The sequence below is a fragment of the Chionomys nivalis genome, chromosome 7 (assembly GCF_950005125.1).
Source record: "Chionomys nivalis chromosome 7, mChiNiv1.1, whole genome shotgun sequence".
NCBI classification, from domain to species: Eukaryota; Metazoa; Chordata; class Mammalia; order Rodentia; family Cricetidae; genus Chionomys; species Chionomys nivalis.
The window spans coordinates 19,367,145-19,384,149 of record NC_080092.1 but is presented as its reverse complement, the minus strand read 5'-3'; the positions used below and the strand labels follow the sequence as shown (position 1 = coordinate 19,384,149).

At 48.2% G+C, this 17,005-nt stretch overlaps 1 protein-coding gene across 11 annotated transcripts in view; it reads left to right on the top strand.

The window, feature by feature from the left end:
• Nucleotides 1–17,005, top strand: part of Tenm2 (teneurin transmembrane protein 2) — a 1,249,953-nt gene that overhangs the window by 1,228,773 nt on the left and 4,175 nt on the right. For all 11 annotated transcript variants that reach the window (XM_057774197.1, XM_057774202.1, XM_057774201.1 and 8 more), the window contains 2 exons: nt 3,659–3,955; nt 5,112–6,726. In XM_057774197.1, the coding sequence (XP_057630180.1) occupies nt 3,659–3,955; nt 5,112–6,726 (1,912 nt within the window). The remainder of the gene's footprint in view (nt 1–3,658; nt 3,956–5,111; nt 6,727–17,005) is intronic.

Below are 17,005 nucleotides of genomic sequence, written 5' to 3'. Positions count from 1 at the left end.
AAATAATTCAAAATAACTTTTATGTTCTCCAGGAAGCCTCAAGGTTAATTTAAATATTGCGAGTCGGGTAATTTAATTTGGAATAAGAGAACAGTGTGGCTAAATTAAAGCCCCTGCATGCTCTAAACTGGGGAGCAGGCACCCCCAGAAAGTCGAGCATGCCTGGTGGACCCTCCGCCGGCTCGCCCCACACAACCCCAGCACCCTCCTTATAGATGCTGCCCTTAGAATTAAATATTTTTGATTAGATTACACAACTGGCCTGAACTCTTTGGTGGGGCTTTCAATGAATTTATTACATTTAATTATGAGAAGGGCCGGGCTTTTAATAGAAATCTCACATTTGCCAACACCAACTGGTGATTTTCCAAACGGCTTTCCTGGGTCGCGGGTGCGCTGGGGAGGCATGTGGGTGCGCTGGGGAGGCATACCCTCCTGAGTGCTTGCTCTGAAGTGATGACTGACTTGTAACAAGGTTCCCAAGAATTCTGACAGCAGGAAGGAAGGGAGGGAGGGAGGGAGGGAGGGAGGGAGGGAGGGAGGGAGGGAGGAAGGAAGGAAAGGAAAAAACAAGCCTCCCTCTTGCTTTGTCTCCCCTCTTCTCAGGCCCTGCAAAGTCTGCTTATAAACCCTGTTCCTCTTAAATTGTCGATTATCCTTTCAAGTCCCAGGCACCTGAGTACCTGTCTCCATCCCTGGGTTCACTGTGTGCTCCACACATCCAGTCTTCCTCTCTTGGGGAGGGTTCCATGGAAACAGCGAGGGCCTGGCACATCTGGAAGCCCTGAATTTAATCCTCTTGGGCAGCTGCAGAAGTGACCCCCTCAGTACTCAGTCACCACTGTTTCTAGGGGCTGCAGAGATGGCTCATTTAGTAAAGTATTTACCTGCCAAGTAGGAGTGTCTGAGTTTGACCACCAGCACCCAAGAGAAAGCTGTGTGCACCAGCGCAGCCTGTAACCCCAGTGCTGGGGAGGTGGAGGCGGTACCCTGGGTTTGCCCTCCAAGAGGTCTAGCCAAATTGGTGAGATCCTGAGAGACCCTGTCTCACCCAGTATTGACATCTAGCCTCTATACATACGTTCCTGCACACACATACACAAACACACACAGATGCGGGGGGGGGGGGGGAGTTTCTACAGAAATTGTGAAAATTGAAATGTTACAGAAAGTACCAATGCAGTACCAATGAAAGTATTATGAGATTGTACATTGCTTTCAAATGCTTGTGACAAAACGTAGGAGTAACACAGGCTTAGGGCTGGAGAGATGGCTCAGTGGGTAGGGGCTCTTCCAGAAGACTTGAATTCCCAGCACCCGCATAATTCCCATCCCAGGAGATCCAGCACCCTCTTCTGGCTTTCAGAGGCACTGAACACATGGGGTGCACAGATACACATGCAGACAAAACACTCATACATCTAAAACAAGATGAAACAAAGCTAAAAGAATCAACAAAGGCTTGTATAAGATATAAGTTTACAAAAAAAAAGATATAAGTTTACATCGTTCTTATGATAAAGCCTAGACGTGACCCATTTATGGATGTGTAGGTGACCGACAACAAGGGTCCAGGCTATTTTTTTCCTGTTTGAACCACCTTCTTAGAGATCCCATCTTCAAAAGTCACCTCATGGTGGCTCATACCTGTGGCCTAGTACTTGGGAGACTGAGGCAGAAGGATTACTACAAGTCTGAGTTTGTTGCATGAGCTATGTAAGTAATATAAGCTATGTGAGTTACAGATGTCTCAAAAAAAAAAAAACCTTGCCTTACCTCATGAACATAAAGCAGATGCTTAGGTTCCAGTCATCGCGTCCGCATTTCACCTAGGAAAAAGTGGAATATGGGAAGAGCAAAAACGGCAGCTTCTCAGCTTTCTTTCAAGGATAGCTCTTCAGACAGACAGCCACTTCCTTTGTAGGCCCGCTCCTATTCCCAAAGGATGCTGGGAAATGCAGTTCCTTACCTGTACACACAGGTTTTTCCCCAGAATGCAGGTCCCTGTAGGGCTAAGATTATTCTCAGTCTCCCCAAAGTTGAAAACAGATTCTTCCAGGGCTGTGAGAACATTTTAGCGGCTCCTCAACCTCTCATACATCACCAGGCACTTGGTGGAAGTCTGGTCACCAGTGAAGCTGGTCAAATGGCAAAGGAGCAGCTGACTAGTTAAGTCTAAGTTCAGACCAACATCTGCTTCACTGCTGCGTGATTGTGTGTGTGTGTGTGTGTACATGAGCACGCGCGCACGTGCACCCAAACGTGGAGCCCACAGGAGGACATCCTGCTGTTTTCTTCTTCAGACAGGGTCTGTCACTGACGCTGGCACTTAGGTGGCATCCAGCAAGCCCCATTCCTCCTCCTGTCTTCACCCCCACAGCACTGAGGTAGCCGGCACACGCGGTCACACCGAGCTTTTGACGTGGGTGTGGGGCAGATCTGAACTCAGATCCTCACGGTTGCACAGCAAGCACCCTTACCTGTTCAGCCATCTCACGGCCTGACCGTGTGACTCCAAACAAGTGCGTGCCCTCTGGGTGTCTGCCTGTGTCACGTGGTCTTTGTGAGCCCTGACTGAGCAATGGATGCCAAGCCTCTGACCTCACCCCTGTCTGTGTTAGCGCTCAACACACCTGCCTCTTGTCGGCCGGCTGTACTGCCACCATGGCCGCCACCTTCATGAAGTGCAGCTATGTTAGGAGGGTCAGGTGAGGAGGCCGCAGACAAGCTCCCGACTCGTCTCGTGCATGTTTTGTCTCCCCGGCTCCACCCCAGGGACGTGCGGAGTTGCAGTAAATTAATGTTGTAAGAGTCTGGGCTGAGCCAGCTTCATTTCATTCTCCTGCAGCCATGCACTCGGGGCTCTGGGCGTCCCCAGAGTCCCTCTCCTTTGCCCCTAACCAGAGTCTAGACTCCCGGCTGTGCCTTTTGAGACAATCCTTCTCCTCTGATCAGATCAACTTCTAAATAAATATTAAATTATGTCTGGACGTGTTCCCCTGTTCCTTTCAAATCTAAGTAAATCTCTTTTTCCCTTTGTTGGAATTCACAGCCCTGCCGAGGTTTCCTCAACAGCGTCTTGCGATGGCAAGATTGTCCTCTAGATATTTAAAATAAAAGACTTCTTATTGGATTTTTATAGGTATATTTTTTATCTTTATATTCCCAGATCTTTGTAAAATGTGGGTTGCTGAGTCCTCTGTACCCCCTTTTAGCCACCTTTACACACTATTTCAGAAGAAACCACAGCACCTACTCTTAAAGATTATTAGATCTGGTGACTGGTTCTGAGGGTAGACAGGTAAGGCACTCCAAAGCCTCGAGTCAGGCTGTGATAGACAGCTGTGTGTTCTGGGCACTGCAGGGTGCCACCATGCACACTTTCCAGGACATGATGGCAACCTTTGTAATAGTGTGGTGGCCGAGCAACCATACTGCCCACAGCTGTCACATCTGACCAAAAGCAGACTCACTTTGGTCCCAAAACACACTGCAAACATTGCCACTTCCTATGTGTCCAGAAATGCTGATGCTTAAAACATAAATGGGATATCATGCTTCTTCCTCCTTCCCACACTTCCTCCTCGATGGCCCCAGCTGGATCCTCCTCAGCCGTCTGGTAGATACCTTTCAAACCAGGACCCTTGTCTTTCCCCAGGTCCATGGGAGGAATCTCCTGTCCATTGATTATGACCGGAACATCCGGACGGAGAAGATCTATGACGACCACCGGAAATTCACCCTGAGGATCATTTATGACCAGGTGGGCCGCCCCTTCCTGTGGCTCCCGAGCAGTGGGCTGGCAGCCGTCAATGTCTCCTACTTCTTCAACGGGCGCTTGGCAGGCCTTCAGCGCGGAGCCATGAGCGAGAGGACAGACATTGACAAGCAGGGCCGGATCGTGTCCCGCATGTTCGCCGATGGCAAAGTCTGGAGCTATTCCTACCTGGACAAGGTGGGTGACCATGCTGCACAGACCATCGGCAGGGCTTCTGCTCATTCCCAGCCAGCCGGAGATACCCAGCCATAAGTCATCTTAACGTCTTTACTAACTCCACAGGGCTCCCCTCGTGTTCCCCCAGCATGGATGGGGAGAAAGAGCCCACAGGAAACTGTTATTCCTAGCTCATAGTTATTACCCTAAAAGAAGAAGGAAAAGATGCTAGACAGTCAGTAATGGCAAAAAAAGATGAATCGTTTTATTTAATTAAGAAAACAAATGAAAACAGGAAAGGCAGTGGTGTTGAATCCAACAGAGCCATCCACTGACAACAAGACAAAGCATTACTTATGAATTAGGGACTTGCTGAGTCACTTCTGCTTGCCCTGAATTAAGCCACTAGGCACGGGAAGTCTGCTGGAAACTAGAATACACACAGCTGTGTCTTCTCACTTTGGCCAAAGCAGCCAGCAGATTCTCTCTGCCTAGTCCCTTGTATCTGGCAGTACCGACTTGGGGATCCTTGCTGGAGAATAGCCCTAGAGGAAGAACAGAATGAAGAGGTCCCTTAAGAGCACTTGCAGTGACCTTGAAATGCTGCCCTGAACATCTAGTCCCTGGGCAGGTCCTTTCATTTGCTCCGCCTTTGGTATAGGCTGAGTCTTCCTTTCTCAGAAAACATTACATGGAGAACTCACAGGGGCTAGGGAGATGGCTCAGTGGGTAAAGAAAGTACTTGCCACTTGCAGATAAATCTCCAGAATCAGACAGAGTGGTGCACACTTGTAATCCCAATGCTAGGGGACTGAGGATGGAGACAGGAAACTCGTGGAAGCTTGCTGGAGAGTCAGCCTAGACAAAATGGTAAGATTAGGTTAGTGAGAGACCCTATTTCAAAACGTAGAGTGGTACCACACACAACAGTACATACCTTTAGTCCCAGCCCCTGAAAGACAGGTGCAGGCAGATCTCTGTGAGTTCCAGGCCAGCCAGGGCTACGCAGTGAGGTCCTGTCTCAAAAATACATACATGCATACATACAAAAACGAAGGGGAAAAAGTTCCCTACCCTCCATGACTTTTGGACTGACACACAGGGAAATGGGGTTAATTCTAATATTTGGGTGCTTGGTCAAAAAAGGTCAGCTAATCTGTTCTTGTTTCCTCCCCAGTCCATGGTCCTCCTGCTGCAGAGCCAACGTCAGTACATATTCGAGTATGACTCGTCTGACCGCCTCCACGCCGTCACCATGCCCAGTGTGGCCCGGCACAGCATGTCCACACACACCTCCATCGGCTACATCCGAAACATTTACAACCCGCCTGAAAGCAACGCATCCGTCATCTTTGACTACAGCGATGATGGCCGCATCCTAAAGACATCTTTCTTGGGCACGGGGCGCCAGGTGTTTTACAAGTACGGGAAGCTCTCCAAGTTATCGGAGATCGTCTACGACAGCACAGCTGTCACCTTCGGGTATGATGAGACGACCGGCGTGCTGAAGATGGTCAATCTCCAAAGCGGGGGCTTCTCCTGTACCATCAGGTACCGGAAAGTGGGGCCCCTTGTGGACAAGCAGATTTACAGGTTCTCGGAGGAAGGCATGATCAACGCCAGGTTCGACTACACCTATCACGACAACAGCTTCCGCATCGCCAGCATCAAGCCCGTCATCAGTGAGACGCCCCTTCCCGTTGACCTCTACCGCTACGATGAGATCTCCGGCAAGGTGGAACACTTCGGCAAGTTTGGGGTCATCTACTACGACATCAACCAGATCATCACCACCGCCGTCATGACGCTCAGCAAGCATTTTGACACGCATGGGCGCATCAAGGAAGTGCAATATGAGATGTTCCGGTCCCTCATGTACTGGATGACAGTGCAATATGACAGCATGGGCAGGGTCATCAAGAGGGAACTGAAATTAGGGCCCTACGCCAACACCACAAAGTACACCTACGACTATGACGGGGACGGCCAGCTCCAGAGCGTGGCAGTCAACGACCGACCTACCTGGCGCTATAGCTATGACCTCAATGGGAACCTGCACCTGCTAAACCCGGGAAACAGTGCTCGCCTCATGCCCCTACGCTATGACCTCCGCGACCGGATAACCAGGCTGGGAGACGTGCAGTACAAAATCGACGATGACGGCTATCTGTGCCAGCGAGGGTCGGACATCTTCGAGTACAATTCCAAGGGCCTGCTGACGAGAGCATACAACAAGGCCAGCGGGTGGAGCGTGCAGTACCGCTACGACGGCGTGGGCCGACGGGCTTCCTACAAGACCAACCTGGGCCACCACCTGCAGTACTTCTACTCTGACCTCCACAACCCCACGCGAATCACCCACGTCTACAACCACTCCAACTCCGAGATCACCTCGCTCTACTACGACCTCCAGGGCCACCTCTTTGCCATGGAGAGCAGCAGCGGGGAGGAGTACTATGTGGCCTCAGATAACACGGGGACCCCTCTGGCCGTGTTCAGCATCAATGGCCTCATGATCAAGCAGCTGCAGTACACAGCCTACGGGGAGATTTACTATGACTCCAATCCTGACTTTCAGATGGTCATCGGCTTCCACGGTGGCCTCTACGACCCCCTCACCAAGCTTGTCCACTTTACTCAGCGAGATTATGACGTGCTGGCGGGACGGTGGACATCCCCTGACTATACCATGTGGAGAAATGTGGGCAAGGAGCCGGCCCCCTTCAACCTGTACATGTTCAAGAACAACAACCCGCTCAGCAATGAGCTGGATTTGAAGAACTACGTGACAGGTAAGACTTGGCTGCCAGGGGACAGCAGTAACTCCCTGGGAGGTGGCTGTCCTGGGAGACTGCTGGCCATCTGGGGGAGGGTCTTACCTTTGCTGGCCAAACTCTAGTGCTGGCAACCCAGGGCACTGCAGGATCATGTCCAGGAAGATGAAGGGACCGTGAAGCAGGTGTTCTGGGGCATTTTCTGACCACTCCACATCTGTTCTGTTGAAATAACTTTTCTGAGAGCCCTTCCTAGCCCAACAGGACTCAGCTGACAGAAATGCACAGTTCAAATTCTCTCTCTCTCTCTCTCTCTCTCTCTCTCTCTCTCTCTCTCTCTCTCTCTCTTGTTAGTAAACCAAAGGCCTAGTGCTGTGGCCCAGTCTCTGTAGGGAGTTTCCTTCTCTGTGAAGGGCACCCTATGGAGGAATAGTGAAAAGTAAGGGAGCTTCTTCTAGGTAAAGCCCTTGCCTGACTTCTCCCCATATCAATGTTCTCACTACTAGCAAAGCAGTGAGTTAGCACAGACGCCTAAGCCTCTGCTCCTGACCTTCAGAGGTGTCCCTGGTGAAACACATAGGGAGAGCAAGTCTTGTCGCACATAGAAGGACGTGTCTGTTCCCAGCGATGTCTGCTCAGTTATGTACCCAAAAAGTAGAGTAGTATCATGGGAGATTCTTAGGATACAGCAGTGGATAGGTAACACAGTTACACTCAAGTAAGTGTACACTGTGTGTGAGAGAGAAAGAGTCGGAGACAGAGACTGTGTGTATATGCTGGCATTTGTGTCTGTGTGTAAGCATCTCTGTGTGTGTGTGTGTTCATATTTTTGAAGATATGGCACAATATAGAAGGGCCTGTGACATTTCTGTAGAGACCTTTTTGAGTTGGAGGAGAGAAGAGAAGCATATTTGAGAAGACACCCAGTGACGATGGAGGCAGAGCACAGCCATCTCAGCTTAGGGAACAAAGGAACAAATCCTGTCCTGCACAAATATGCCTCACACTGCCTTGTTTAACACTGGCCTTCCTAGAAATTACTCAGCCAGAAGTGAGCGAAGAGAAGCCCATGGAAGGGGCCGCATAGATACCTGCTGCTCCCAAGGACCAAACGAAACCTTTCACAGACTCACCAAGACACTCAGCCCTGTTCCTACTTCTCTGGGGGAAAAAAAAGAAAAAGAAAAATGTGATTATCAGGGTTTTCTGAACAGCAAGATGGCTTTCCTAATCTCAGGGCTTCATGGAGACTAGATAAGTGGGAATCAAATCAATTTGAACGAAGTCCAGCCAAATTGAATCCAGAAACAATTAGAGAGTCTAAAATAAAGGGCGGATTCACAGAAGCTGCAGCGGCAGCTGAGAAAGGGAACTGGGAGAGCAGCCAGGGCAGGCAGGACCACACCTGCAGCCTCCTGCTCCCACCAGCTGACCCTTGGAGAATGGGCTCAGCAAAGATGAGCCGTTCTAGCGCTGGCTCACCCACACGCCCTGTCTAAATCAGCCTTCGTTTGCCGCTTAGGAGACTCGCAGGGTGGTTGGACCTGCTACTCACAACCTAAGTGGAAAAAGCAATTAAGATGTAGTCAGGACAGGACAGCCAGGCCTTACCACTCGCTTGCTGTGTGACTTACACTAACGTCTCAAGCTTTCTGATCCTTAGTCTCCCCAACTGCAAAATAATGGTAACAATTATACTCAGCTCACGGAGTGTGAAAACAGTGTCTCAGCCAGGCACACAGTGAGGGCTGATCACACGTTCATTGACGAGAGCGGCAGTGGAGTGGAGACACGCTAGATCCTGTTCTGGGAATCTGGGAGAAACCTCCAGAGGCACTTTCAGACTGAGCTAATGTGTCCCTTTAGTAAGACACTAGAGGTAAAAAAAAAAACGTTCTAGGAGTGTAGTGAGCCATGTTCCCTTTTACCCTTCCTCCCTGAAGAGTCTTGAATGCACAAGCCAGAGGCGTGCTACAGCTGAATGAGACTGTCTTTAATCTCTCTGAGGAGAGCCACACCCATTTCAAGTCACCTTCTTTGCGTATTTACCCTCAACGCTGGAAGGTGCTGTGACAGTTGTACAGTGGTGGCGGTGGCAGCGGTGGCAGCGTGGCTGTGGTGGCAGCGTGGTCCCGTGCTGTGGAGAGTATGAGAAAGAAACGGTAGATATGAGGAGTGGCTGTGTTGCTAGCACCCACCTCACGATCACACCTCTGGACAGGCCGTTTGTTTAGGGGACCTGTCTTCCATCACACTTGCCATTCCAAAGGGACTAGAAGGACCTGCACTGCCCCTGAAGGGGCCAGGATATGACTTAAACAGAGGCTTCACAGGTTTACCATGGGAAACAAAGTATCAGAAACTTCAGAGACTCTCAGCTTAGGAGTGAGGAAGGATGGAAGGAAGGAAGGAAGGAAGGAAGGAAGGAAGGAAGGAAGGAAGGAAGGAAGAAATGAAGGAAGAAATGAAGGAAGAAATGAAGGAAGAAATGAAGGAAGAAATGAAGGAAGAAATGAAGGAAGAAATGAAGGAAGGAAAGAAGGAAGAGAGCAAACAAGGAAAGTTAAAAGAACAAGCAGGGAGAAGGAAGAGGAAGAGAAGGAACGAGGCCAACAAGGAAAAGGAGAAGAAGGATAAAGGAGCTAACCTAACAGGTCCCGTTCACAGGAGTGCTCTTTAAAATCCCTGGTCTTGGGCAGGCGAGATGTTTCAGTGGGTAGAGGTGTTTGCTGACAAGCCTGGCAACCTGAGCTCAATCCCAGGGACCCACATGGCGGAGGGAGAGAACCAACCCCCACAACTTGTCCTCTGACCTACACTAGGCTGTGGCAGGAACTCCCTCCCCAGATAAATAAGTCTACTTTAAAGCAACAGCTTTTCTGCTCAGAGACCTGCTCACAGAGGAGAGCATGGGGTAGGACGGGAGCTTCTCGTTTGAAGGAGGAGAATGGTGAGGACAAGGACTTCGTATGCTTTTCCTGACACTCCCCACAAGTCCTGTCTGTCTCTGGTGAAATTTGAGCAGGTTTACATGGCACACAAACGAGGGGTTCAGTGAAATGAGCACCATGGACCGGAGTAGTCACTTCTCAGGGTCTCGGAGCTCCATCACTTAGTACTGGCATGTAGCAGCCCCCTTTAACATCTTTCAGCCAAGAGAGCTGGTCTAAGGCTCACTCTCTGGCAGAGACCTCAATGGGGTTTGCAGGAAAGCACGTGGCTTCGTCTCCTCTCTTTCAGTTTTACAGTTAGTTTTTGGTTTGTGTGGCAACAGTGGGGAGGTCCGTTTCTAAATGCATCTTCCCAAGTTTAAAAAAAGGGGGGCACATTTGTTTTTTAAGTTAGTAAATAAATAATAGTGCAGGTGACACCTGGAAGTGGTATAAAATGTCATGACAAGTGGCCATAAATATCCCAAAATGGAAACCAGTGTCCTGTCCACCTGCCTGGCCACAGTGGGCAGTCCTGTGTGGTCTGGAACTCATTATGCAGACAGGTGGAGTCACATAGGACCACCTGCCTCTGCCTCTCAGACGCTGGGGTTAAAATGGTGTGCCGCCACACCAGGCAGAACATCCTTAGATGACTTTTGTGTTGTTTTGTCTTTGTGATGTTGGGACTGGAACGCGGGCAATGTGTTCTGGACAAATACTCTGCCACTGAGCTACAGGCCCTCGTATGACCCTGAGCTGTGTCCTCAGCCATGTGTGTTCCCAAGTCATTCAAAGACTGAATGTGCTCCCATAGATAACAGGTGGACCATAGCTGTCAGATTGCTTCCCAGAGAGGGCTATTCTATGCCTTTATTTAGTGTCAATAGCAACATTAGATTCCCATAAAAGTCCCTGGATAAGGAATTACGCCTGACCCCCAGCAGACGTGTTTCTTGGATGGGTATGGAGGATTCCTCTGTTGCAATTTGCTCTACAGGGTAGCTTTTACCAGGAAAGTTCTAGTTCCTTCGTTCATTTCATGGGTACTTACTGAGTATCTGTTTGTATCAAGCATCATTGTATAGTAGACATCAGAGAATAAAATAAATTTTTAGGGGCTGATTGTGATAGAACACGCCTTGAATCCCAGTGTTCAGGAGGCAGAGGCAGGAGTTGGAGGCCATTCTAGTCTACATAGGACTACTTAGAGAGAACCTATATCAAAAAACAAACAAATAAATAAATGTTTAAATTCCTTCCCCTGGTAGAGCACACATGCCAAGTGAACACACAACAGAGAATAAATATTTCCCAGAAAGCATTGCATGTGAGAATGTGATAAGTGATTCAGAGGGAGGCTTGAGCAGTGAGGAGCCCTGGGAAGGTTGGGTAGGGATACATCTTCAGCATGATGGGTGGCATTGGCTTCAGTTACACTTGAGCTAAACTTGAAAGAAGTAGGAGAAAAGAAGAGTCAGAAAATGCTGTTGGGAAAGAGCATTCTGAGCAGAAGGGCTTGCTGTCCTGATGATCCAGAGATAGGTGTGCACCTATCATGCCTGAGAAGGAGCACAGCTAGGCAAGATAGTACAAGATACCAGCACATAGGAAGCTGAAGACAATCGGTTTAAGACTAGAGAGAGACCCAGCCTCAAAACACCAGAGAAAAGTGGAAATTACAGCAGAGTAATCATGAGGCAGGTCCTTGGGTTCTTCAAGGTCATTTTAATGACCTTGGCTTTTCCACTGAGAGATATCTTCTAAGGAAATGGCCTCATCTGCTGCATATTTGGGGAGTCATCTGGTTACTGTAATGATAAGTGACTCAAAGACTGGAAGCAGAGAAACTAAGTCTACAAGTCCAGGCAGTGTGGTATGATGGGCCAGAAGAGTAGAGGTGGCAGAAGTTGCAAGAAGCCAACACATATTCCTATTGTTTTAAAATAAAGGTAATAGAAGTGAAGCAAAAAAAAAAAATCCACACCAAGATAATTTTAGAAACAAGAAAACCAGAGAGTTTTTGTCAGCTGTAATGAACCACCTAAGGCTTGAAAAGCGAAGAGGATTCATTTAACTCACAATTCAGAAGGTCGAAAAGGGCATGGTGACAGACAGTTCTGTTCCTGAGAGGGCTACATCAAAGCATGACCAATGACAATAGTAGAATTACTTGTGTGAGCATGGTCACATCTCAGAGGACAGAAGAGGGGCAGGCTGGACCCTTTTCTCACAGTCCACTCCAGACCTCTAAGGGTGGGTTGGGGATGCTCTGGGTAGATACAGTGCTTGCCAGCATACCTGACGCCCCACAGTCATGCTCAGCATCACATAAAACAGACAAGGTGGTGTGTGGCTGTAACCTTGGCACACCAGAAGCAGAGAGAGGAGGATCAGAAGTTTAAAGTCATTCTCAACTACATAGGGAGTGCAAGACCAGACTGGGCATACCTGAGACCCTGCTTCAAAGAAGGGGGTAAAATAACAAAACCCAAAGAGCCACATAAAGCTTACTTCATACCCCAATGACCTATGAACTTAGCACAAGGCTAAACTTAAAAAGATGCCACCACCACCCAGTAACACCCCCTGGGGACTTTAACACAGTGGGTCAAGCAAACCATAGCAATAGGTATTCAAAGCAAACTTCACACATGAAGGTTCATAGCAGCATTATTTATAGTAGTTTTTAAAAAGTATGAACTGGTCAAATATCCATCAGCGGATGAGTGGATAGATAAAACTTGGACTAGTCATACAATGGGAGAGCATTCTGCTACAGAGAGTAAAAATTGTGCCAGGTGGTGGTAGTGGTGCACGCCTTTAATCGCAGCAGCACTTGGGAGGCAGAGGCAAGTGAATCTCTGTGAGTTCAAGGCCAGCCTGGTCTACAGAGAGAGTTCCAGTACACCCAGAACTGTTACACAGAGAAATAATGTCTTGAAAAAAGAAAGAACAGGATAAAGAATAAAAATGTACTGCTTGTCAAACCCCACAGTGATGATCCATTTGTATGAAATGTCCAGAACCACAGCAGATCCAGAGGCTGAAAGTTAGGGGCTGTGGGAAGGGGCATACAGAACAACTACTCTTTGTGGGATCCGAGTGTCATGGAATTAGATAATGACAATGGCTGCCAACATTTTGACTATCCCGGGGACCGCACATTGGGTAGGCAACTAACAATGGTGAGGTTTCGGTTACATAAAATTTACCCCATTGTTAAAAAATAAAGGGGGGGGAGGATTTCCTGATAGACTGGATGTGGGAAGTGAGAAAAGAAAGGAGTAGGGGAAGGTGATACGAATGTTTGGAGGGGGAAAGATACGCAAAGGACAGAACAAGAACTCAGTTTTGAACTCATTGAACTGGAAATGGATAAGAGACACAGTGCTGACCTTAGAAGAAGGTCAGGCAGGGCTGTACATTTGGGAGTCAGCATCAGCCTAGCGGCAGCACTGAACCCCCAAGACTAAACAACTATGGCTGGGGAGATACCACTGTGGGTTAAAGATCTTGCCATTCAAGGCAGGAGAGTTCAATCCCAGAAATCCATATAAGATAGGAAGGGGAAAAATACAATCTGAAAATTTGTTGTTTGATGTCCACAGGCCTGCCATGGCATGTGTGTTCCATCTCCAACACATAGTAACAGTAACTGGGGCTGGGGGGATAGTTTTCCTCTTGTTGGATAGGTTCAGACATAAAAAGAACATGTCAGCATGGGACTTGGCCATGGAGGGATCACTCAAGGCCTTGATGATATTTCTGGACGGTAGCAGGAGTCAGAAGAATAGGGAACAATGGGTACAGGGGGTTAGTATGAGCTTGAGAGATTTTTGTAAAGATGGATATGAAATGGGAAGTGGGAATAAGAAAATAACTGTTTGGGGGAGGACCTCTAATAGTGTCTTGGTGTGCTGGTAGAGTAAATTCATCAGAAGAGGGAGTGGGTCACCACTGGGAGGGAAGAAAAATCTCTGGCGTGATGGCCTTGAGTTCGCAAGAAAAGTTGTGCAACCATGTAAACAGAGGAGGGCTCAGCACCCACAGCTCATGTTGTAGAATTGGAAAAAAACAGAGCTCCAGCATGCAGAGCCTGAGCCACAGTGCCATAGGCAAACAGGAGCTAGCACTGGAGGAAATCCTTCTTTCTCTGGCTGCCTCAGTTTCTGCAGAAAAGTAGGAAATAAGGGTGACTGATGGTGGAGGGAGGGAAAGCAGATAATAGAGGTTTAGGGGGAAATGAGCAAAGAAAATTAAATATGTATAGGAGTGGAGGAAAGAGCCAAGTGTGTTGGTTCATGCCCCTAATCACGCACTTAGGTGGTGGAGGCAGGAGGATTGTCCCAAGTTCCAGTCCAGCCTGGTCAACATATGAGACCATGTCTCAAAAACTAGATAAGCCAGGTGGTGGTGGTGAACGCCTTTAATCCCAATATTTGAGAGGCAGAGACAGGTGGATCTCTATGAATTCAAGGCCAACCTGCTTTACAAAACTAGTTTCAGGACAGGCTCCAAAGAAACCTTATCTTGGAAAAAAAATAAAGGATAGGTAGTGAATAGATGGATGATGGATAGGTAATGGTTGGATGGATGATGGATGGATGGATGGATGGATGGATGGATGGATGGATGGATGGATGGATGGATGATGGATGGATGATGGATGGATGGATGGATGATGAATGGATGGATGGATGATGGATGGATGGATGATGGATGGATGGATGATGTTTGGATGGATGGATGGATGGATGATGTTTGGATGGATGGATGGATGGATGGATGATGGATGGATGATGGATGGATGGATGGATGGATGGATGGATGGGTGATGAATGGATGGATGGATGGATGATGGATGGATGGATGAAGTTTGGATGGATGGATGGATGGATGGATGGATGGATGGATGGATGGATGATGTTTGGATGGATGGATGGATGGATGGATGGATGATGGATGGATGGATGGATGGATGGATGGATGATGGGTGATGGATGGATGGGTGATGTTTGGATGGATGGATGGATGGATGGATGGATGGATGGATGGATGATGGATGGGTGATGGATGGATGGATGGGTGATGTTTGGATGGATGGATGGATGGATGGATGGATGGATGGATGGATGGATGGATGATGGGTGATGGATGGATGGGTGATGTTTGGATGGATGGATGGATGGATGGATGGATGGATGGATGGATGGATGGATGGATGATGGATGGGTGATGGATGGATGGGTGATGTTTGGATGGATGGATGATGGATGGATGGATGGATGATGAATAGATGGGATGAGAAAAGATAGATACAGAGACAATTCAGGAGAGTGAGTGGACAGCTGGAAGGAGTAAAGGAAGGCAGGAGGATTGCAGGCAGCTTGAAGGGACCCTGGAGAGATTCGTGGTCAGGGATTTTCAGTGACACCTGACAGCATGGTAATGATGTTTTCTCCAACATCATTCAGCTGCACAGGGGCAAAAAGGAATGGATGGCAGCTTGGATTTAATTAGTACTATGATTTCACCAAGCAGGTATGATGAAGTGAGAGCACACAGTGGACCTTCAAGTACACCCCAAGGATTGAGTCCAGGGGTTGGTTAGGTAATATGTGCCGGATTAGGAGAGAAACGGGAACAGGAAGTAGAGGGACTGAGAAAAGGAGTTTGGGATGGATGGCTGGAAGGCCCTTGGTGTTGGACAATAAACCAGAGAGCTGAGACTGTGGCCAGAAGGCTATGTGTATGAAATCGATGTACAGGGGGATCAGAACAATCAGGGACCAAGTCTGAAGCTGAGATGTAAGAGGAGGTCAGGGAGCTAAGGGGCCAAAGTGTTAGAAGGAGCAACTACTTGTCTAATGAAATCACTAAGAATTAATTCAGAGTCAGAAACAGAGGCAGTACACTTCACAGAATTCAGGTGAGTAGCCCAAGGTCAGCCGTGGTCCAGCGGCTATAGGTAAGGGCAGGAGACTCATACTCTGTGGGAAGAGATAGTTTCAATTTTGACAAGAAGAGAAAAGAGCTATTAAAAAATCTGAAGACATAGCAAGCTTTCCTAAAGGCAGGTTTGAACTCCGAGGGTCCTGTGGAATATTTCAGAACTTAGGGGAGGTGGAAAGGGAGCAGGAAAGAGGCAAGCCAAGGATGTGAGGCCGGATCTCAGGGTACCAGGAAAGAGGCAAGCCCGGGATGTGAGGCTGGATCTCAGGGTATCTTTATAAATAGAAATGAGTTCCGTCCTTCTGGGCTCCTAATGGTTCTGATGAACATGGAAATGCAGTGGAGGATGAGTACAGGACTCTCTGGATCATGGTGGAGGGATGTCAGGAGGCCTGAAGGGAAGCTGTCTTACTCAGAAAACCAGAACTCTCCATGAGACACAAGACAACAGCCCAGATGCAGTGGCTGGGATGTACACCTGTAAGAGGCTCATCTCTTGAGCTCTCTTTCAAGGATAGGTCTAGAGAAATGGTTTCAAGAACTGAAAGTCCGATCATCGTGTCCAGCTCTGAAGACATTCCCTGGTGAGCCAGTCTCAGTGCAGAGACCCAGCCCAGATGTTCTGCACCTTGATCACAGTCAGCGCTCATCCCCCGGATTGGTCGCTGCCTCCAGCTTCACACCACCTGGCCTGTAATAGTTTGTAGGAGCGTCTGGAGAGATGGCTCAGTGGTTAAGAGCACTGACTGCTCTTCCAGAGGTCCTGAGTTCAATCCCCGGCACCCACAAGGTGACACACAACCACCTATCACTGAAGTCCCATGGGATCTGATTCCCTCTTCTGGTGTGTGTACGTACGTGAGACAAAACACCCGTAAACATGAAGTATATAAATAATAAGTCTTTTAAATTATAATTCATGGGAACTACTTCAAATGAAACTCATGTTAGTTGAGTTGTCCGTGGGCTACTCTCTGTTGTGAGTTTTTTGTATATGTTTCCTCCTCTGGTCTTCACGTCAACCCAATGAGGTAAGAGCAATGATTATCGTAATTCAGAATTGAAAGACCTGAGGTTAACAGAGGGACAAAAACCTAGACAAGGTCACACAGCAAGGGGACTTGAAGTCAAATCTGTCCATTTTACAATTGGCCTTTGTAACCACGACATGGTGATTATCTATGGCCACGCTGGGAGGGACATCTTCCTTGGATGCATATAAGGAATCTCTGAGATGGCTGCAGAGATGGCCTAGCAGTTAAGAGCACTTGCTGCTCTTGCAGAGGACCCACGTTTGTTCCCCAGTACTCATTTAGTGGCTCACAACCATCTAAAACTCCAGTTCCAGGGGATCTGATGCCCTCCTGTAGCCTCTGTGGGTACCATGCATTAAGCAGAACACTAATACACGT